The sequence below is a fragment of the Camelina sativa genome, chromosome 3 (genome assembly GCF_000633955.1).
Source record: "Camelina sativa cultivar DH55 chromosome 3, Cs, whole genome shotgun sequence".
Taxonomy (NCBI): Eukaryota; Viridiplantae; Streptophyta; class Magnoliopsida; order Brassicales; family Brassicaceae; genus Camelina; species Camelina sativa.
The window spans coordinates 2,113,792-2,132,967 of record NC_025687.1 but is presented as its reverse complement, the minus strand read 5'-3'; the positions used below and the strand labels follow the sequence as shown (position 1 = coordinate 2,132,967).

Here is a 19,176-nt window from a genome sequence, read left to right as displayed (position 1 = left end):
AAAAAAAAAAAAAAAATAGGGGACCGGAACATGTCGGTACTCCGGCAGGAAAGTGGGAGAGATAACGATCAGAAAAGGTCCGTAGTGTCCCTGTAGAGTCACGGTCACACACGAATCACAGTCTCAATTATTGAGGTTATTTTTGGCATTTACTTATGTTCCAGTTGCAGCAGTACTTGCTTCTCCACTACTCTCTGATTAGTACTCTTTAGCTTTTCATTAAATGTTCCTCTTTTGATCCTCTGCTACTCCTCAGTACTCCATCCTTTTTTATTTTATTTTATTTTTAAAGCAAAAAAAGCACAAATATTTCAACATTTGTTTTCATTTGTATTTTTCTTTTATAACCAACAGGATTTTATTTATTGTTACACTCCCTAGTTATAAACGATTCGCCAATGTTTCTTTCATGTTTTGAAACCGCAGGCTTCTTCAAATCAGCATCAGCTTTCATGAACATCCTTGTGACTACACTCAAAATAGTCGCCGAGTATTATCCTTGTCGCCTTTACAAAACCTTCGTCATCGATCCTCCTTCTCTTTTCTCTTACCTTTGGAAGGTACATAACCTATTCGCATTGATACACAATTCGAATTTAATTATGCTTATTAAGTCAAAGTGTGTTAGTTCACCTATCTAAAACGTAACTTTCAGACTTTGAATTCGAAAGCGAGATTGTTATATATGTTTGTTTATCAAGTTTAAAGTCAAAGATTAGAATAATAATCCTCTACGGTCGCGTGTAGGGTATACGCACATTCGTGGATCTATCAACGGCCACGATGATAGTATCGATGCAAGATTTCCAAGACTCGTTTGACTACGATGACTTCTCTTCATCTTACCCATCACGTGTGTCCTCTCTCCGATTCGACACGTCATCTCTCAAATCAACGGACAAGATCGGTTCTTGCGCATCCTCCAGGTTCGCTTTCACCGTATCTCGCGACGGTCTCGACACGGTCAAACCCTGGTGCCTCACGTTGACCGACACGTCATCGTCAAAACTAGGACACAACACGGGCGCGTACATCTCACCTCTCAACGCGCGTTCTTTCTCATTCGCGTCGCCGGCGGCTAGGAGCGAGCCCTTCGGTGGTCCGAGGAGGAGCTTCTTCGCTTCAACGCCGATGCCAGCTAGGACCACCGACCGTCACTCTATCGGAACACTGCGTGACCCGCGGATACCACGACCGTCGTTCTTCCAGTCACCGGCGGTTTTCTTTCGGCGAGAATCACACGTCAGCAAAAGTGAGAAGCCTAGAGATACGTTCGTTCAGTTCCTCAAGTTTTATCGTAGACCGTACGATGAGATGACTTATAGGTCAAAGATGAGGCCACCACTTGGTGGACTCGTCTCCATTGTTTCAACTCAGATCAGACGCCGCCACGTGTCTTTATCTCAACGGTTCTAACTCATCAAAACACACTTATCCAAATCCACCTATTCAAAGTAGTATATAACTTTTGCCGTGATTGTTTTTTTTTTTTTTTTTTTTTTTTTTTTTTTTTTTTTTTTTTTTTTTTTTNTTTTCACTCATCTTTATTTAGAGTTCTTCAAGTGTATTTTTCTAATAATTTTTATCAATTGTTTATTTATCAGCATTTTTCTATATGGCTTTGATTTCATTTTTACAGTTATTATCGAAGTTGGCCAAAGTAATAATTTCGTACCGTTTGAAATTTGAATACTTTGTTGTGTCAAGCTTATTATTATTATTCGAACTTTAAACATTTTTGTAGCTTTGTAATAGATGATGATTTGTATTAATTATTACATGGGCACATTTCGGGATAAGCATGCCCCAAAAAAAAAAGTCTTCGCTTTGGGTAAATCTTAATTTGAAAAGTAAAAAAAAAGAGAAGACAACGTGGTCGTGACGGAGAAAGACTCATTGGGAGAATTCAAATGAGAACATGCGATGTTGCTGTTGTTTCTTTATTTGTTAGAGGAGATTACAAGTACCTCTCTTACATGTGACCCCATTATTTACTAATCATAAAAATATAAAGCAAACCGTTGACAAAACAAACAGTTGTTGGCGCAATAGAAAGAAGTGGAAATTTTTAAAACTTCTTATAGTAGTTAAAAAACGAAAAGACAGTGTAAAACAGTCAAACATTTCTTCATTTGTTTTAGCTATAAGACAATGTCTTTTTGTTATATATAGTCAGACGTACGTGCTACGTAGTTCAATGGAGGAGGATATGAGAAAGCTTTGAGCTATGTAATTTATAGAATAGGGATATGTAAACATATAACCTTTGTCAAAACAGCTTAATTAAGCACTAGCAAAAAAGACGACATACATAAGGGGTTATAGATTTGACATTGCTTTTATTCAACTAGTTTATATGATAGGAATATGTGTCAATTCTATAAAACTGGTTGAAAAGGTTAGGGTGCAGTGGACTTTTTTCTGTTGTGTAGTGGTTGTGTCTATATGAAGATTGTTGCATTATAATATATAAGGTTTCTTGTTGTAAGCAAAACTATTGTATTAATCTCAGTAGGAAATACTTTATAATTGCATAGAAATGAGTAATTATGTCTTGGAGCAATTGTCGCCATTGCATCAAGGTTTATACAAAAATCACATTTCTGAAGTGAGATGACGTAACTTGGGTTTAGGCATTTTCTCTTTGGAAGTTTGTTTATGAAATTAATCCAAGTATACTTATTTTTTTTTCAAAAAAGTTATACTATTAAATTGGCCTTTTCTTTGCATAATTTTCGGAGTCTTTTATTTATTTTGTATTAACTGTTGAGATTTGTGTCTTCTTGCATGGGAAAAATACTTTAAAGACAGACGAACAGTTTATTTAAGTCTCTCTCGACTTTTACTCTTTGTCAGTTTCTGCAGTAATGAGTTCTCATTTGTCCCTTTCGTTTGTTTTTCTTTTTGCGGTAAGCTCCAAATTTGATTTCGTCTTTTAAAATGTAACCATGCTCTATAGTATTTTTGAAGTTAATTTATACAACCCTTATTTTTTTTTTTTTTCTGTGATACATTAAAATATCTTTAACATATATTTCATTGGTCAAACGAACTATAATTGTTGGGTTTTGGATCTTAAATGAACTAGAAACTTGGATTGCAAGTATACCTTAAGAACATTAAATGATGATTTTTCTGGAGCCCCTACGTTTCTTCTCTGTGCAAGTATACCTTAAAGAGGAACTTTTATACATCCATGGAAAATATTTTGTGAAGAGAACTAGAAATTGTGAGTCCATAACCTTTGACGGAGGTACTAGTGTGAAATACTAATTAGAACTTCCTTTCAACCTTTAATATGTTTTCTTCTCTGTGGACACGTATCTTCTGTTCTCAGATAAGAAGAAACACAATCGTATGGTTTCTATGAAAGAAAAAGAAAAAAAAAAGAAAGAAAGAAACCGAAGTTAATTAGAAAAGACAGATAAAAAGTTCTGGACTACTTAGATCCCTTTGAGCTCAGCGGCGACTTGTTAGTCAAAGCATATAGTTCTTCTTCTTGTTGCTTCTTGAGGTATCTCTGTGCAGTTGAAGTCACAATCTGGCCGAAGAAATTCAAAAGCATCAGCCACACAACTCCATTCCACACCGATGCAAAAGAAAGATCCCATTTTTTGACCTGAACCAAGAAAACAATCATCCGAAATCATCAAAACTTTTCAGAACAATGCAAAACGGTAATGGCCTAAGTAAACTGAAACAAAAAAATATGTTACATTGATATCAGAAGCTACTGGAGGCGAAGCAACCAAGTACTTGTCTTTCATTAAGCGGAGTTTCGCTGCGAGCTCAGGCAATGCAGAAGCAAAACCGGGCACAAAGCTCAGAATATATATCAGCTCATTCTCTACCCAGTCAAGAAGCTGATTATTACAGACAGATATGATGAAAACCGTCTGCAAAAGAAACAATATTGACTCTTGAGATCAAACTTGAAGGATGAGAACGAAAGTGAATAAAAACAGTAGTATTATGGAAACGCTCACAAAACCTGTATATGTGTCTTGATGATTGCCTTTCCAATCAATGTTGCAAGGAAAAACTCCCAAAAGGGTTTGTCGAATTGTCCACACATGATTCCAGCAAGGTCGAATAATGGGTTAGGAACCTGAAATGTAAGGCATAAAATGTAATGAGAGAGATGCACAAAAGGTCTCTGCAAGAAGCATTGGATTTTTCAGCAGACTCATCTAAAACGTACCGAAGCAAGAATCAGAATTGTGAAGAAGTTGAGGTTCTGTGAATGTGACAATAGCCAGCCTTTGATCTGATTTACGCGTTTAGCAATGAATCCGTTATCATCACCAGAACATGTCTCCAATTCTTCCATTTTGCCACCGGAAAGACTTGCTGTATAGAGTCAGAGCATTAGTAATCAAGTATTAGTCAACTGTTTGCATCTCTTGTTCTTGTATCTGACTTTAACTCGACACCTCTAAAACCCTTTCATTTAATCCCATTTAGATAAAGCTCAAGAAGCTTCTGAAACTGGGCCTCAAAGTAGATAAGTTAACACTAAACCACAACAACTGAGTTGTCAATAAGAAGGTTGGAAGAGTGAATTTTCACCTGCCCTGGAGATAAAGTAAGGAGGAAGTTCTCCCAACGCTGTTCCTAGACCCCAGAGTATGGCTTCTATCTGAATCTGAGGCAGTATGCTGCTAAGAGGAACCCCTGAAGAAAAGACTGGGGAGCCAAACTCGTGGCAAGGTTTGTCAAGCCATGAAGGACTTCTCTTCAATTGAATTGTGTCATATATAGCACTTTTTAAATCGACTCGTCCGCACTGCATCGCTTTTATGGTAAACAAAGCAATATGGGGACCCAAATAAAGAACAAATGTATGCAAACCAGATCCTGGAATCATCAAAAAATGAGAAAAGAGAAGTATGTTAGGTCTTGATAGAAACAGCATTCTATCAGTGTTTCTTTCTTGACAGAAGATTTGACCGGAAATAGGAAACTGATACATAATGTCTGCGAGGGAGTAAAACATATTCTTACCAAGACCGATAGATGAAGCAACACCTAAAAAAATCCACCATAGTCCAAACCTGATGTACTCAGACATTTCTTCAAGGTGCTGCAGGTAGGGAAAATTATGAGATATTACCATTTTCTTCATGTAAGTAAACAAAACAAGCTGATAAACTAAGAATGAAACAGATATATTGACCATCACTCATGAATTTCGATATGCTCATATCCTCAATTTCAATAGCAGTAGATATAAGTGGCAGTTCCAGGAAGCTTTTGGGGATTTATAAAACAGAATCGCTTCAAAGGAACATCTGACGAGCCACATTTCCATATCTCATCACTTCCTTGTCACTTATTTACTAGTTAAAGCTAGAGAGAGAGAGAGGCAGTATCAATCTGTTTACCTTGACGTGAGGGCCATCTAGGGTCACAAGCAGAGCTGCAAAGGCCAAAAAGATGCTACTAAAAAGCATAAGCGAGCCGACATTTGCAAGAAGGTAGGAAGTTGATCTTCTAACATATAGCAAAACAGCAACAACAAAGAATGTCAAGGTTTTGAATGGCTGTGAGGTCAATGTCAGTTTCTCAAGATCCTGTTGATGCTTTTCACGCAAACCTGCAACAAACCCCATTAGAGCTAGCTATTAGTCTCCTAGTAACATTCAGATTCTAAATTTTTTTAACAAAATAAGAGTTTGCTCACGAATCAATCAAAGACCGATAATTTCTATTATAATCATATCAATAGGGTAATCATCTAAGACAAAAATCACAATGTGTGCATCGATTAGAGACGTTTCAATGTCGCAATTACAAACCCTAAAGTTTCAAAATTTAGGAAACGAAAACAAAACTAAAGAAGAGGTACCACCTGAGATCTCAGGAACTTTAGAAAGGGTACGTTTTTCAGAACCCATCTTCCTTTCGCATGCTACGGAATCAATAAAACCTGCTGTAAATGTGAATTTCAGGTGCAACTTGGTCGATCGAGTGAAGAAAGAAACTGGTGTCTGATTCTAGGGAGAAGATGAGTCTGTCCGAACAACAGAGAGATAATCAAATTGGTGAGGAGATGAGCATTGGGTCTGAAGATTTTGGATGGATTGTGAATGGATCCATCAATGTCGATCTCATAAAAAAGCTTCTCTTCTCCTCTCCTATGTTTAAGGTAGGCGACCAAACCCAAAAAAAAAAAATCAGGTTCCCGTTTTGTTGGGTGTGAATGATGATGATGATGTGTCGCATTCTCTTGGTTCCCGAGTGGGAAATTTATCTGGTTATTGTTTCGGTTTACCGGTTATTGATTTAACCGATTTCTTAACCAAGCACGCCCGTATCTTAATCTTTGTTGGTTTTCGTATTAGAGAGGCGGATACACTTCATAAATGGGCTAATGTTAAAGGCCCAGTTTGATCTAAAAATTTTAAAAACAGACCGGATCATTATTTATTATTTTTTTATATTCCTATCTTCTTATCTCAGTCAACCCTTAATTTTTTTTTTTTTTTTTGAAGTCATTAAAAACGTTTTAGGCAGTGATACAAAACACTATTGCGGAGTCTTGTCTCTTCCAGATAAGCATCGCAGATTTGAGATTTCTCTCATCGTCGTCCTAAGAGAGCTGCTGAACAATGGAGGTGGAATTGAAAGCACTGCTCGACGATCTTGATGTCCTCGAGAAATCTCTCTCGGATCCGGCTCCGATTCACAAGGTTTTGTTTTGGGTTTTTATTTGATTAAAATCTTGTGAATTTTAGATTCAACTTTCACGAATTCATGGATCTTTCAATCCGAAAGAACTGAATTTTCACATGCATTGGTGTTTACGACTTATCTTTTTTTATTGATCTGGCTCTTGGGAATCTCCGAATCGCATGATTATAATTTCGCTGATCCTTTCCTTGCTCTGCCTTTTTTTTTTTTGTTAAATGTCAAAAGCTTTAGTCTCGCTGCATTGCTTATGAATCACTTACCAAGGTTTGTCTTTTTGGATTTGCAGCTCCGATCCCATGTTGAAAATCTAGCCACTATATCTAAGTCTAATCCTCACAAGCGTTCCAAAGTCAAGGTCTTTCATTATTCCTATACTCACAAGTTCTTCTGATATAGTACAATGTTTCTGATTTCAAGGGGGAAACCCTCTGTTTGCAGGAATTAAGCTCGGAGGTGGTAGATAGTAATCCTTACAGTAGGCTTATGGCACTTCAGCGGATGGGTATTGTGGAAAACTATGAAAGAATTAGAGAGTTTTCAGTCGCCATTGTTGTCTGTGTTTCTCTCCCTTTTTTCTTTCTTTCTCTTCTTCTGCTATGCTACAACTAAGTTTGTGCGTTCATTAATCCTACATACATGGATTCTTTCATTGACAGGGTATTGGTGGTGTTGGAAGTGTTGCGGCTGAGATGCTTACCAGATGTGGTATTGGTCGTATTTTGTTGTATGACTATGACACCGTTGAACTAGCTAACATGAACAGACTCTTTTTTCGACCTGATCAGGTACTCCTTTCTCGTTGAGATTTCAATTTATCTTCTCATCCAGTTAGTATTGCTTCTGACTTTGGTGATAACTGTGACTGTGTAGGTTGGTATGACAAAGACTGATGCTGCTGTCCAGACCCTTGCAGAAATAAACCCTGACGTTGTACTTGAGGTAAATTTTCTACTTGATGAGGTTAAACGCATTTGGTACTAGTTTAATGACCATTTACATCATAGTCACTTGAAACTAAACTGTCTATGTTAGTGCCCAAACGGGTGTGTTCGATTTAGAGTCATTGCGTATTGAGTGGGTCTATGGTGTATGATGTATCTATGTATCCTTAGTTCTGGGTTATTATTTTATCCGTTGTTTACTGCAGAAAATTATTAGTTTCACACCTACAGGATTCTTGAGTCACTAATTTATGCTATTTCGATTTTTTTTTGTTCTAGAGTTTCACAATGAACATAACAACAGTGCAAGGATTTGAAACCTTCACATCGAGCTTGACGAATAAGTCATTTTGTCCTAGCAAGGAAGGCAGCGGTGTGGATCTTGTTTTGAGTTGTGTCGATAACTATGAAGCAAGGATGGCTGTCAACCAGGTAGCTGTTACTTCTTTTTTCGAAAAATGCCTTTTTGTTACAAATTCCACATAGTTCTTACTTCACCATCGAGCATTTTGATCTTACATTCTACATGATTCAATTAGTTACACTGTTTATGAGTGGAAGATAAACAAAAATGTTCTACATTGGCTCTCTGATTTGAGTTTATTCTTTTGGTACATAGGCGTGCAATGAGTTACGTCAAACATGGATGGAGTCAGGTAAGTAGTAGGAAAAGCTAATAATTATGTACTTTTATTTTCATTTGTCTTTTAGCTAACAAAGAAAGTTATATTTTGTGCAGGTGTATCCGAAGATGCTGTTTCAGGTCACATACAGCTCTTGGTTCCTGGAGAAACTGCTTGTTTTGCCTGTGCACCTCCCCTGGTATGTTATTTCCTTCTTATATCACCTTTTTACAACTCTAACCTATCATACCCTGCTTTAATGTTTGAGGAATATATCAGTGGAATATGGGTGAATTTAAGGATTCCGTGATCCAGGGTACTGTTAATACTACATCTGCATTGCCTATAAACAATCTCTTTATTTTTTTCTGTGGTAGGTCGTGGCATCTGGAATTGATGAACGGACACTTAAGCGGGAAGGGGTCTGTGCTGCATCTCTGCCAACTACTATGGTAATTTTATACCACCTTATAATACGGTTGAACCAAATTATTTATCACATTTGTTGCTAATGCCTTTGTTTATTTAAGCCCTACTTTATATTCTAAGACTTTTGTTTGATTGTCAATTCAGGGTGTTGTTGCGGGGCTTTTAGTTCAAAACTCTCTCAAGTTCTTACTAAATTTTGGTGAAGTTTCTCCATACTTGGTAGAAAGGCTTTGCTTCATCTTATGTTTATCACAGAATCATTTATTATTTGAATCAGTTAAAAGTTACTAATTTATGCCTGTTACTGGATCCCACAGGGTTACAATTCACTGAAGGACTTTTTCCCAACCATGAAAATGAGACCAAATCCACAATGCTCAAATGTAGCTTGTCTAGAGCGGCAGGTAAATTGAGTAAATGCAACTACAAAACTATCTCAGCTCGTCTTTGTTTCCATCCCTGTTCTGGTGAAATGACATGAAATCCCAAAATGCAGAAAGAATACATGCTTGCGAAACCAGAAAGGGACGCTGCTGCTAAAGCTAAGATGGAAGCCGATGCATCCACAGCTATCGATGAAGGTCCACTCCATGATGATAATGAGTGGAACATAAGGTAACAACTCAGTGGATTTAGTTAAAAATTAAAATTTGCAACAAGAAATCTGATGTGTATCTCATGTCTTTTTATAAAGTGTTGTGGACGATGAAAATGAGAAGGATGCTACAAAAGCTGCCTCAAGTTCAGGTAAATTCAACTTGGGAACTGTAATGCGAAAATGTATCAAATTAAAGTCTTCTTCTTCTGACGGTTTTCTAAATTGATTTTGTGTTATGTTAGGTATAGATACATTGCCTGAAGGGCTTACTCGGGAGCTTCCAGATGCAGATGAGTATGAGAAAGAAATAGCCATAGCCTCAGGGTCAGGAGAAACAGAGGAGGAAGATGACCTTGAAGATCTGAAGAAACAGCTTGAAGCTCTTAATGCTGCTTGAGTGTTCTTTGTAGGGGAAGAGAGATAGTTGTTTAGCAAATATATACGTGGAAGAGGCTGCAAACGCAATTGTGGAAGCAAAGAAAAGAGTGTTAAGGTTGATAAATCGGATCTCATGGTCATATTAACTTTATGGATGATCATTTCTCCCTTTTATTTTTATTGGTTGTCAAAGAAGACTTGTACAATTTTGCAGATGTCACATCATGGGTTTGATTTGTAATCGTAGACTGAGGCTTCAAATCTAGAATGTTACTCGTGATGGATATCCATAGTTGTCTGTTACTTTAGTTAACTTCCGAAGACTTTGACCACTCTCGATTAATGACGTTTCCTCTCAAAAATTTCAACAAAAGACCGTGTGAGACGTGTCGACATATCATAAAAAGCTTTTCGTCTGGAATTATCCTAAGCAAGCTTTGATAATGACTCATTAATTAATTATTGTGTAACCATTAATGTTTTTAATCCTCCACGCGGTCTTTGATAAACCGACCTTCTTTATCGTTCTCTCTATATATTTACATTGACACGCATTTGCACAAATATATTCAAAGAGTAAAATCATTCCTGATCGATACAAAGCACAGCCATACTCCATACACAGCATCTTTTACCTTAGATCAAAGTTCTTTTCACTAATCGTTTCAAGATGAGTCAGTACGATCACAACCAATCTGCAGGTAAGAAGATATATAGATTCCTCTGTTTCTTTTCTTGTCTTTAATCATTTTCGTTATTTGTAAACTGTATTTGTATTTTATCAAACGTAGGAGCTAACCCACCGCCACCGGTTTCAACTGCACCACCACCGATTGGTTACCCGACCAACGACCAGAGTCATGGTTCGGCTGCTCCGGCTAAAGTGGAAACCAAGTCTAAGGGTGACGGATTCTTTAAAGGCTGGTAAGTCGTTATCATGAAATTAAATTATACGCAACTTTATATGCTTCAACATGATTATCCTTAATGGGTCGATATATTTAAGTCCAAAATAGCTTTATTTCTTTTGTCTAATTTTTGGAATTTTTGTTTTGTAGTCTTGCGGCCATGTGTTGCTGTTGTGCCCTTGACATCTGCTTCTGAGCTATTTGGAATGTTTTTTTTTTCTACAACGAGTTGTGACTTGTGTGTGGATCTGATGTGAATTATTCTCTCCAGTTTTATTGTATAAAAATTTCGCTATTATTTGTTTATTATTTTTTCTTGTAATACTCTGGGTTCGAACATATTATTACGGTTTGTATATATTCGGATCGCTAGTATATAATCTTGCTCTTGGATTTGTAACAATTGCTCTAATTTCACAGAATTGCTCGTTTTTTATATATATCTAACTTGTGCAATTATAACGACAGAATTAATTATTTCACAAAAGAATTCATTATATATTACATATTTAAATTTTAAAAGAGAATCCAAATTTGTTGGTAGAGTAGAGAAAAGAAAAGAAAAAACATAGTCTTTGCTTATCTTCCAAGACACAAAACCCTACCTAACTCTCCGATCCTGCCTTTTATTTTGGTTTTCAAGTCTCACCGTCGCTTTCTCGTCTCCGTAGTAGCAATTGGTTATTGGGATTCGGTTTCCTCTGAACCGGATGGTTTAAAGCTTGACAGGGTTTAGTTTACCCTAACTTCCACCATCAACTTGAAAACTCCTGTGAATTCTACGTCAAGCGGTTGTGTCATCTTACAAACGTACAAAATCAAGTCATTGAGCAAGAACTGAGCCTCGGATGCATCTATCCCAGCATCATCGAAAAATAATTCGTAGAGTAGTTCTTTCTCGGGACAATCTTCGTCGTCCAAAACGAAATCATCGAGCGAGGATGAGAAGAACATCTCTAACGGAGGAGATCCTTTTCGGAGAACCTTGACCTCAGCATCGACAACGAAATCTTCACCTTCTGGTTGGTATTTTATATAATGTTCGAGTTTCGCCACTTCAAAGGGGGGAGTGTTATGATCCGCCATGGTTAGTTTTAGAAATCAATTGAGATCGTGTCGTCCACTGTCTATATATAACCAAAACTTTAGCCCTAATCCAAATTGGTTTCTCTTTTCTTTTTTCCTTTTTCGACTTGCCTATGTTATGTAAATTATGTAACGTCTCTTTTTTTCCTTTTCTTTTAAGTTTCCCTTTTTCCTTTTTACTTTAACTATTCAATTTAATCAGATTTTTGCAACATTTGGGCCTTGCTTGGCAAATAAGATATAAAAGGATGGGTAATAAATAAATGAAAAGCCCTAAACCCAGAGACAATCAAGAATCAAACAAAGCGCTTCCCATGTTCTACTAGACACAATCACACCATGAAGAATTCAATACTTTTTCCCAAGAATGATACCTAGAATGACAGACACAATAGCCACTCCAAGAACGATATTCAATGTCATGAGATGCGACGTTTCAGCTGTCTGAATCATAACGTGCCCTGAAGAAGACGAATGAGAAAGAGAAGCATCTAAGTTCTTCTTGCTCTTACGTTGCTTTGGAGTTGAAACTGATAAGTCAATGTCTCGAGATTTCACTTCTACTTCCTCTTTTCCAGCAGACTCAGTTTCCTGCAAAACAGAGCATTTTTTTCCGACATTTGTATAGTAAAGAAGAGGTAGTTTAACGAAAATGTGGTTATTTATATAGGACTGACCTTAGATTTAGCATCTGCATGCTTCACTTTCTCTTTAAGCTCGTCAACCATCGATTCGAGATGAAGGATCATAGATTTCTTAGCATCAAGCTCCTCTTGTGATTTCTTTAAAGTAGCTTCCAACTCTGAATGCTTCTGAGAAACCGCTTCTTTCTGACTCCGTTCACAAAATAAAAAATGAGAACTCAAGAATACACTAAGAACAATTAGATTTGCCTTTTTAGCAGCAGTTTTCTGAAGCAAGAAGAAGCAAAAGAAAGATGCATTTACCTGTTCAGCAATGAGAGTGTGAGAAGCTTGAAACTCTTTATGTAGCTGAACTGCTTGCTCGTCCAGCACATCTCGGTCACTCGCCTTATGTTCATGTTCCTGCAATTTTGAGGTCAGTTCTGCAACTTTTTCGACCTGACGACAGAAACACCAAGAAACATTATCATTAATCATTGAGCAGAGTATTCAATATATTATCGCATAAGTGTTAACTGTTAACTCATTATTACCTTTTCTTTCAACTGAGCTTCGACTTCTTTCAATTGTATTGCTACTTGTTCATAGTTTGACTCTAACACCAACTTTTCAGCAGCCACGGAACTAAGCTTCCCGATTTCGGATACCATAGCTTCGGATTTAGACTTGTCTTCTTGGAGTTTTTCTTGAAGCTTCACGAGCTCATTCTTTGTGGTTTGATATATCTCATTGACTTGTTTATTCTTTTCTTCAAGTGAAGAGATCTACAACAGAACAAAATGTCATTTTCTTCATACTTAAATTTTAAGATTTTCAGAATGTATGTCTACCTGTGATCGTAATCTTTCTCCTTCAGAAGTAAGCTGTTTTGTAAGATCTTCTATAGCTGTCTGAAGCTCTTTGACTGTTTGATCTTTCTCAGCCTCTAAAGCAGAGAGCTTTGCCTGAAAACCGCCAGTCTCTGACCCATGATTTGCTAGTTTCTGGTTCAGATTCATATTCACTTCAGCCAAATCTCCATTTACTTTCTCTAGCTCTTCTACTGTAGATTCGAGAGTCTTGAGTTTCAAGAGAGCCTCTTCTAGCTCAACTCTTCTTGTATCAGCAACTCCAGATGCTTCAAGAATCTGCCTTTTGTGCTCCTCGATTAGGTTTTCATGGGATTTCAGCTTTGCCCTCAAGTCTTTAACTTCTGTGTCTCTCTGTTTAAACTTTTCATTCTCTGTTTCCTTCTCGGATTCCAGATATCCCTGAAGTTCTTGAATCTTGATCTTGAGCTGGTTGTTTGTATCTGCTAGTAATTCATTCTCTGCAGACGACTGATCGATTTCTTCTTTCAAAGAAAGAGATTGATCAGATGCTTCAGCCAACTTCACTTCATATAATCTTATCCTCTCCTCGAGATCTTTTGATTTCTCAGTCAAAGACTTGGCCTCTGTGTCTCTGCAACTGAAATCCTCCATTGCCTTTTGGATTTTAAGTTCTGAGTGTTTATGCAAAGCTTCAAGATCTATGCTTCTTGTGGTAGCTTCATCTATCTCTCTTGCTTGCTTCTCAAGTCTCTCTTCTGCAGATTTCAGCTTCTCTGTCACAGCATTAAGATTTACTGACAGTTCACTCTCTTTCTCCATTGCAACGCTTAGAGCAGCTTCAAGACTAGAGTTTTTCGCTTGCAATGCTTCCAGGTCTTTCAATTTTTCCTCTAGTTTTGACTGAGATGTTTGGAACAGACCTTGTAGTTCAACGCTGCGTTGAGTACTCACATTTCCAATATCTTCATGCTCTGCACCTTTCTGCAAAGCAATTCTTAAATCTTCTTCAAGCTCAGAGATTCTTGCCGCTGATTGGTTCAGAGAAGTTTCCAGTTTAGTAACCTTTTCTTGGTATTCTTGCCTCTGACTAGTTGATTTATTTCCTTCCTCCTCAGCCATTATCAAAGCAGATTTTAGTTCAGCTACTTTCTCAGATAATTCCTCCAAAGATTTCAATTTCAGCTCAAGAACAGAGTTTTGGGACAGAGCTTGAGACAGAAGAGCATCTGTTTTGGACAACTTTTCATCTGAAATCATCAGTTTCTCTTCAAGTTCTTTAAATTTCTCTGCCTTTACAGCAGAAAGTCTTAGCCTTTCCTCCAACTCTATCATCTTCTTTCTCGAGTTCTCAACGTCAAGCCCTAACCCATCAAAAGCTTCCTTAACTTCAGTCAGTTCCTTATGTTTATCATCATGTAACTGCAAAGCATCTTTCAAAGACTTCAACTGTGAGCTATGTCTTGCTTCCCCTTCAGAAATTTGCTCTTGCAACTTCTTTTTAACCACTTCATGCTCTTCATGCTTCTTCTCTGTTTCATCTAACCTCCCTTTCGTGGATAAAAGCTCGTCTTTCAAAAGTGTGTTTTCAGATTCATACCGTTTCAGTTCCCCTGTTACTTTTTCCAATTCAAGCTCCAGTTCTTTGGCCTTTTCTTGTGCTTCATGTAGTTCTCTTTGTGAACCGTTCGAGCTTGCTTCAATTGAAACTTGTTTCAGTGCTTTCTCGTCATCACCATACTTTGCGTTGATCCCTTCTTTCTCAACTTTTACGAATCCACCATCATATGATGGATCTTCCTCTTCTTTATCCATAACACGATCTTCCTTTGTCACTTCTTCATTCACGACCTGTGTAATAAAAAAATCGTCACAGTAATTAACCTTCTCCAAGAATTAGTAATTTGACTAATTTCTTTAAGATAGTTTCTATCCTACTTAAAGCCATGCAAGAAAAACTAAAGATCTTCCCATGCCATATCTTTAATCCTACTTAAAGTCAACATATAAACACACAATTTTCGTAGAGTTATATATTGAAGTTAACTTGTAAAAGACTTTTAGTTTTCATTACTGGAAATTATACAATTCCAAATTTTTTTGTATCACATCTATGTTCAATGAGCAAGGAAAAAAAAATGTCTAAAACTTTAGCAAAATTTTCATCTAGTTAAAAGGAAAGAAGATTTACCTTAACTAGAGGGACCTCGGAACTCACTGGTGTTGCTTCTTCCATAACTATGATTAAGCAGTTCCTATTATCTTGTGTTCTGCAACCGATGAAATAGTAAGGCTTAAAATTGGTGGTATAGACTAAATAGTACTATATTTTTTTGTATATGAAAGAAATGTCACACGTTAAAGTCTCAATAAGCACCATATATCTTGAGTTTTGTTTCTTGTAACAACAAGAAATATGATCAAGTTCAGTTGAACATTCCAACCGCAACAATTTCATTTTTAAAAGAGAAAAAAAGAAAGAGCTAGCTTGCAAGAAAGAGAAACCAATTCCCAAGAGGTTATGTAAAAAAACAAGATAAGATAATCTCTTTGTGACGGCAGAGAGGCATGTATTATTATTATAAACATCAATTTATTCAGTTTTATTATAAACAGGATATTCAATGGTGGATTTATGATTCCCAACAACATTCTCTAAAATACTTTTCAAAAAAGAAAAAAAAAAAAGTTTAGGCGATCTCTAAATAAAGGTCAACGTCCGTATATCACAAGAGTTTTAAACACCTTTATGATCATACAAAGTACAATGTGACCAAAAATCCAAGCAGAAGTTGTAACCAAATATTTGATGATCAATCATTACACCCTTTATCAAAAAAAAAAAGAAAGCTATGTGGTCATTTGTCTATGTCGTTCACTTGACATTGACGACGCAATGTTCAAAATTCAACGTACCATTTTGGGGAAAGGGATAGCAAAGCAAAGTAAGAATTAGCACAAGATAGCGAATGTAGTATTTGATATATTTACGGCGAATAATGAATTTATGGTGCCACTCAATGCTAACCAAACTAGAAATACAAAGATTTACCACAACCAAATCTAATCGATCGGCGATCGGAATAATCAAAGATGATTGATCAAATAATTTGAGTTTCTCAAAGCTCCTTCAAATATACTAATATAGAAACATAAAATCAGGAGACTTTTTGAGTTTGAAAACTAACTAACTGGTAATTGAAAAGATGATCGATTGAAATCTGAAATCACGATCTTCTACAAGATATAGTTCAGATTACTAAGAATCAAAAACAGAGACAACTTGGAACAAATTACAAAATACAATGGCAAGATGATCAAATACATTTATTAAAAAAAACATAAGAGGTACATATGCTTACTTGAAAGATGCTGACTCGTATGTACTAATCTGTTTTTTTTTTTCTTCCGGATATTGTGTAGGTAGATTTCATAATTTTCGGAGATGTGAACAAATTCAGACACACCAAAATGCAAGAAAAGGAGAAGATGAATAGATGTAATTGGGAGAGAGACAGTCTTTTTCTTTCTTCTTGAAAAGGTGGAGAGCGAGTGGGTCTCTTTTGTATATTATTAAAACACAATGAATTACCTAATTCCCATTATGCCCCTTCTTTTATTCATATGGTTCACACTGCTGACAAGTTTTACTAGGGCGGTTTAGTAATTAAAGTAGTTCATCAAACGCCTTTTTCTCTCATTTTTTCACTCAGAAGGAATTGAGGATTATTTAATCTTTCCTCTTTTATTGATTTGATTTAAAGATCGGAAAACTGTAACCACTGATCTCCATCGATATAAGAAGTGTTAATGAAGAGAGCCACTTGAGCCTCGTTAAGCTTCTGAACATACGGTGCCCTCTTTGACATATCAGCTCCTGTACCCGAACAATTGTACTCTCCATAGAATATAGTCCTAAACAAAAAAGCAATATATATGTAACTTATAAAAATTAATCCAAAAAAAAAATATTATTGAGTTTTGTACACTTACGCGTCCCTAGAGGGATCGTTGAAGTTGTTCCAGCCTTCGGATGCGATAACATCGGTCATGGTAGTGGAAACGAAGACAACACGTGAGTAAGGCCTCCATGCACGCCCTAGCCACACGTGACCAGTGCCACCGATCGAGCAGTTGACGAACGAGAAGCCACTGTTCTCGTCCTTGGAGTTACGACCGTTTGCAGTCACGGCTCCGTTGACGGCCTTTGACCCTGGGCTCACTTGGTTCGCCATTGATATTATTCGACAGTCCTACGCTTGCCACCAAGACCACATTAACATCGATCGACATTGGATCGAAACCCTAGCTAATTAACCGGCATTAAACCAAAACAACAAATATAGTGAACCGTAAATATACAGACCTGGTAGAGAGACTTAGCGTTGCCGAAGATGAAATCGATGGAGCCTTGAATGTAGCAATCCTTAAAGTAATGACGACCTCTATCGTCATGAAGAGTGTCTTGAGCTCCGAAGAAACCGCACCCCACAAACGCCGATTCATCTCCGGCGCTTCTTATCGCTACCGCCTGAGCTCCTACGTCTCCTGGCTTTGGTATCGGCGCCACGTTCTATATATCATCACACCAAAGTTATTTTAATTTTGCTATACTAGGTATACCTAACCCGGTTTAACCAAAAAGGAAGCGTACGTACCAACATAACCGGGTAGAAAAGATAATAATAAAGCGATTTGGTTTCATAGTTTACTTTATTCGGATAAATCGTAACCAACCCGAACAAAAGCTGAGAAATTAAGTACCAAACCGATTATAGCAATATATTTTTTGAAAATACTTAAAACAAGCTTATATCGTTTCTGAGAAATTGAAATCAAAACCGTACTAAATCCAAACAGTTGATCACCGGTTTCTATTGATCCTTGATGGTTAATAAAACGAACAAAACCGAACCGATAAATCAGATTACGCATCTCTCTTTGATCTTAGAAAACACCCTTGATTCCATTTTATTTAAGAAAACATGTTAATTGTCTTGTGGTAATTGATAAATTAGTTAAATTACCATGAAACTAATGTTCTTAGCGACGAACTGAGAACCGAAGACTTGGACCGAGGCACAGTAAAAAGTGCCATTAGCTGAGTAGGCCGTGTCGTTCCACGCTATGGCCGTAGTCTCGAACCCTTGTCCTTGCAACGTTATGTTTGGTTTAGTCTTCGGAATCATAACTTTTTCACTGCCATGCAATAATTACATATCAGTTACGTTATGTGTATATATATTAACTGAAAGTTTAGTAACTAAATATTTTGAAAACGACATACTAGTACATGCCGGAGTTAATCCAAATCACGTTCCTTCTCTGACTAAAATTCCCTACCGCGTCCACTGCTGATTGCACCGTCGTGAAATTGCAGCAACCATTCTTATCAACGCAGAGATATGACGTTGTGTCCGTGTCCAATGGAGGTATATTCTTGGGGAAATCTTCGCATATCGATACCTTCTTTTTGGTATCCGAAGGTTTATGACGGTGATGATGATGATGATGATGATGATGATGACGGTGACCACAAAAGAATATTTTGATATCTTGTAAAAAATCAAAAGGAGAGCGCATAAAAGCTTCAGGCCGATGCGTTTTTAAGAGAGTTTTGGATGCTAAAATGGCAATTAGGGCGATACCTATGGATAGAGATAATGAGATTAAACTTCTAATTTTCATTTTTTTCCTTTTGTTTGGTATAATTAAGTGATATCTGGAAAATAGAAGAAAGTTTTGGTTGGTTGTTTTAGGGATTTGAGAGGGAAAGGATAAAAGGAACTTAATGAATAGGAGAATGCAAAAGAGAGTTATATTTATACGAAAAAGGGAAAAAATATGAAATTGCATGAAGTGTAAGGATTTGTTGGAATGCCTTGCAAATTACCCTTTGCTAATGTTTGCTTTCTTAGAAATATTAAACAATATCGATCGACCTACCAAAAAGGCTCATAGCCTTTACCAGAAAAATTCAAAAAAGTATACACATATCATTTTAGAGATCCCATTGTCGACATGATAACTACTAGCTTATCTCACAGGTAGAAAAAAAAAAGAGAGA

General features: G+C 36.9%; 7 protein-coding genes across 9 annotated transcripts in view; 3 read left to right on the top strand and 4 right to left on the bottom strand.

Moving 5' to 3' along the window:
* LOC104763225 (CRAL-TRIO domain-containing protein C23B6.04c-like) overlaps positions 1–1,492 on the top strand; it is a 4,105-nt gene extending 2,613 nt beyond the window's left edge. Inside the window, exons 6-7 of the mRNA XM_010486633.2 lie at positions 427–560; positions 748–1,492. Coding sequence (XP_010484935.1) covers positions 427–560; positions 748–1,416 — 803 coding nt within the window. The 3' untranslated portion in view covers positions 1,417–1,492. The remainder of the gene's footprint in view (positions 1–426; positions 561–747) is intronic.
* Positions 3,258–6,196, bottom strand: LOC104763218 (vacuole membrane protein KMS2-like). The gene is made up of 8 exons (XM_010486624.1): positions 5,852–6,196; positions 5,385–5,596; positions 5,005–5,083; positions 4,570–4,857; positions 4,202–4,350; positions 3,992–4,108; positions 3,717–3,896; positions 3,258–3,619 (listed from the first exon to the last, which is right to left on the bottom strand). Exons 1-8 carry the CDS (start codon positions 5,895–5,897, stop codon positions 3,440–3,442), a joined length of 1,251 nt encoding a protein of 416 aa, XP_010484926.1. The 5' UTR covers positions 5,898–6,196; the 3' UTR covers positions 3,258–3,439.
* On the top strand, positions 6,486–9,975 carry LOC104763204 (ubiquitin-like modifier-activating enzyme 5). 2 transcript variants are annotated; one of them, XM_010486617.2, is made up of 14 exons: positions 6,486–6,692; positions 6,980–7,048; positions 7,132–7,245; positions 7,350–7,478; positions 7,564–7,632; positions 7,914–8,066; positions 8,254–8,290; positions 8,374–8,456; positions 8,635–8,709; positions 8,831–8,905; positions 9,004–9,090; positions 9,183–9,301; positions 9,381–9,433; positions 9,533–9,975. In XM_010486617.2, exons 1-14 carry the CDS (start codon positions 6,612–6,614, stop codon positions 9,679–9,681), a joined length of 1,293 nt encoding a protein of 430 aa, XP_010484919.1. In that variant the 5' UTR covers positions 6,486–6,611; the 3' UTR covers positions 9,682–9,975. The 2 variants fall into 2 exon arrangements, with proteins under 2 accessions (XP_010484919.1, XP_010484916.1); XM_010486614.2 differs by having other exon boundaries at positions 9,527–9,975.
* Positions 10,185–11,008, top strand: LOC109132181 (cysteine-rich and transmembrane domain-containing protein A-like). Its single transcript, XM_019243296.1, has 3 exons — positions 10,185–10,363; positions 10,454–10,586; positions 10,721–11,008. Exons 1-3 carry the CDS (start codon positions 10,333–10,335, stop codon positions 10,764–10,766), a joined length of 210 nt encoding a protein of 69 aa, XP_019098841.1. The 5' UTR covers positions 10,185–10,332; the 3' UTR covers positions 10,767–11,008.
* Positions 10,736–11,892, bottom strand: LOC104763197. The gene has a single exon (XM_010486607.2). It carries the CDS (start codon positions 11,654–11,656, stop codon positions 11,303–11,305), a length of 354 nt encoding a protein of 117 aa, XP_010484909.1. The 5' UTR covers positions 11,657–11,892; the 3' UTR covers positions 10,736–11,302.
* Positions 11,917–16,566, bottom strand: LOC104763177 (golgin subfamily A member 4-like). Of its 2 annotated transcripts, none has more exons than XM_010486590.2 (7): positions 16,472–16,566; positions 15,301–15,379; positions 13,131–14,960; positions 12,834–13,064; positions 12,604–12,738; positions 12,334–12,486; positions 11,917–12,247 (listed from the first exon to the last, which is right to left on the bottom strand). In XM_010486590.2, exons 2-7 carry the CDS (start codon positions 15,343–15,345, stop codon positions 12,005–12,007), a joined length of 2,637 nt encoding a protein of 878 aa, XP_010484892.1. In that variant the 5' UTR covers positions 15,346–15,379; positions 16,472–16,566; the 3' UTR covers positions 11,917–12,004. The 2 variants fall into 2 exon arrangements, with proteins under 2 accessions (XP_010484892.1, XP_010484895.1); XM_010486593.2 differs by lacking the exon at positions 16,472–16,566 and adding an exon at positions 15,487–15,591.
* LOC104763188 (probable pectinesterase 8) lies at positions 16,504–18,880 on the bottom strand. The gene is made up of 5 exons (XM_010486600.2): positions 18,397–18,880; positions 18,137–18,308; positions 17,476–17,682; positions 17,103–17,362; positions 16,504–17,024 (listed from the first exon to the last, which is right to left on the bottom strand). The coding sequence occupies exons 1-5, from the start codon at positions 18,795–18,797 to the stop codon at positions 16,868–16,870; spliced, it is 1,197 nt and encodes a 398-aa protein (XP_010484902.1). The 5' UTR covers positions 18,798–18,880; the 3' UTR covers positions 16,504–16,867.

Excerpts from the sequence above, each read along its gene's own strand:
- LOC104763218 (XM_010486624.1), bottom strand. The coding sequence starts at position 5,897 with ATGGGTTCTGAAAAACGTACCCTTTCTAAAGTTCCTGAGATCTCAG. Across the intron at positions 5,084-5,384 it reads TAGATGGCCCTCACGTCAAG|CACCTTGAAGAAATGTCTGA; the intron begins GTAAACAGATTG and ends CCCTACCTGCAG. Across the intron at positions 4,109-4,201 it reads CAATTCTGATTCTTGCTTCG|GTTCCTAACCCATTATTCGA; the intron begins GTACGTTTTAGA and ends CTTACATTTCAG.
- LOC104763204 (XM_010486614.2), top strand. The coding sequence starts at position 6,612 with ATGGAGGTGGAATTGAAAGCACTGCTCGACGATCTTGATGTCCTCGAG. Across the intron at positions 7,246-7,349 it reads AGTTTTCAGTCGCCATTGTT|GGTATTGGTGGTGTTGGAAG; the intron begins GTCTGTGTTTCT and ends TTTCATTGACAG. Across the intron at positions 8,710-8,830 it reads CATCTCTGCCAACTACTATG|GGTGTTGTTGCGGGGCTTTT; the intron begins GTAATTTTATAC and ends TTGTCAATTCAG.
- LOC109132181 (XM_019243296.1), top strand. The coding sequence starts at position 10,333 with ATGAGTCAGTACGATCACAACCAATCTGCAG. Across the intron at positions 10,364-10,453 it reads CGATCACAACCAATCTGCAG|GAGCTAACCCACCGCCACCG; the intron begins GTAAGAAGATAT and ends TATCAAACGTAG. Across the intron at positions 10,587-10,720 it reads GACGGATTCTTTAAAGGCTG|TCTTGCGGCCATGTGTTGCT; the intron begins GTAAGTCGTTAT and ends TTTGTTTTGTAG.
- LOC104763197 (XM_010486607.2), bottom strand. The coding sequence starts at position 11,656 with ATGGCGGATCATAACACTCCCCCCTTTGAAGTGGCGAAACTCGAACAT.
- LOC104763177 (XM_010486590.2), bottom strand. The coding sequence starts at position 15,345 with ATGGAAGAAGCAACACCAGTGAGTTCCGAGGTCCCTCTAGTTAAG. Across the intron at positions 13,065-13,130 it reads GAGAAAGATTACGATCACAG|ATCTCTTCACTTGAAGAAAA; the intron begins GTAGACATACAT and ends GTTCTGTTGTAG. Across the intron at positions 12,739-12,833 it reads AAGCTCAGTTGAAAGAAAAG|GTCGAAAAAGTTGCAGAACT; the intron begins GTAATAATGAGT and ends TTCTGTCGTCAG.
- LOC104763188 (XM_010486600.2), bottom strand. The coding sequence starts at position 18,797 with ATGAAAATTAGAAGTTTAATCTCATTATCTCTATCCATAGGTATCGCC. Across the intron at positions 18,309-18,396 it reads ATTAACTCCGGCATGTACTA|TGAAAAAGTTATGATTCCGA; the intron begins GTATGTCGTTTT and ends ATTGCATGGCAG. Across the intron at positions 17,683-18,136 it reads CTAAGAACATTAGTTTCATG|AACGTGGCGCCGATACCAAA; the intron begins GTAATTTAACTA and ends GATGATATATAG.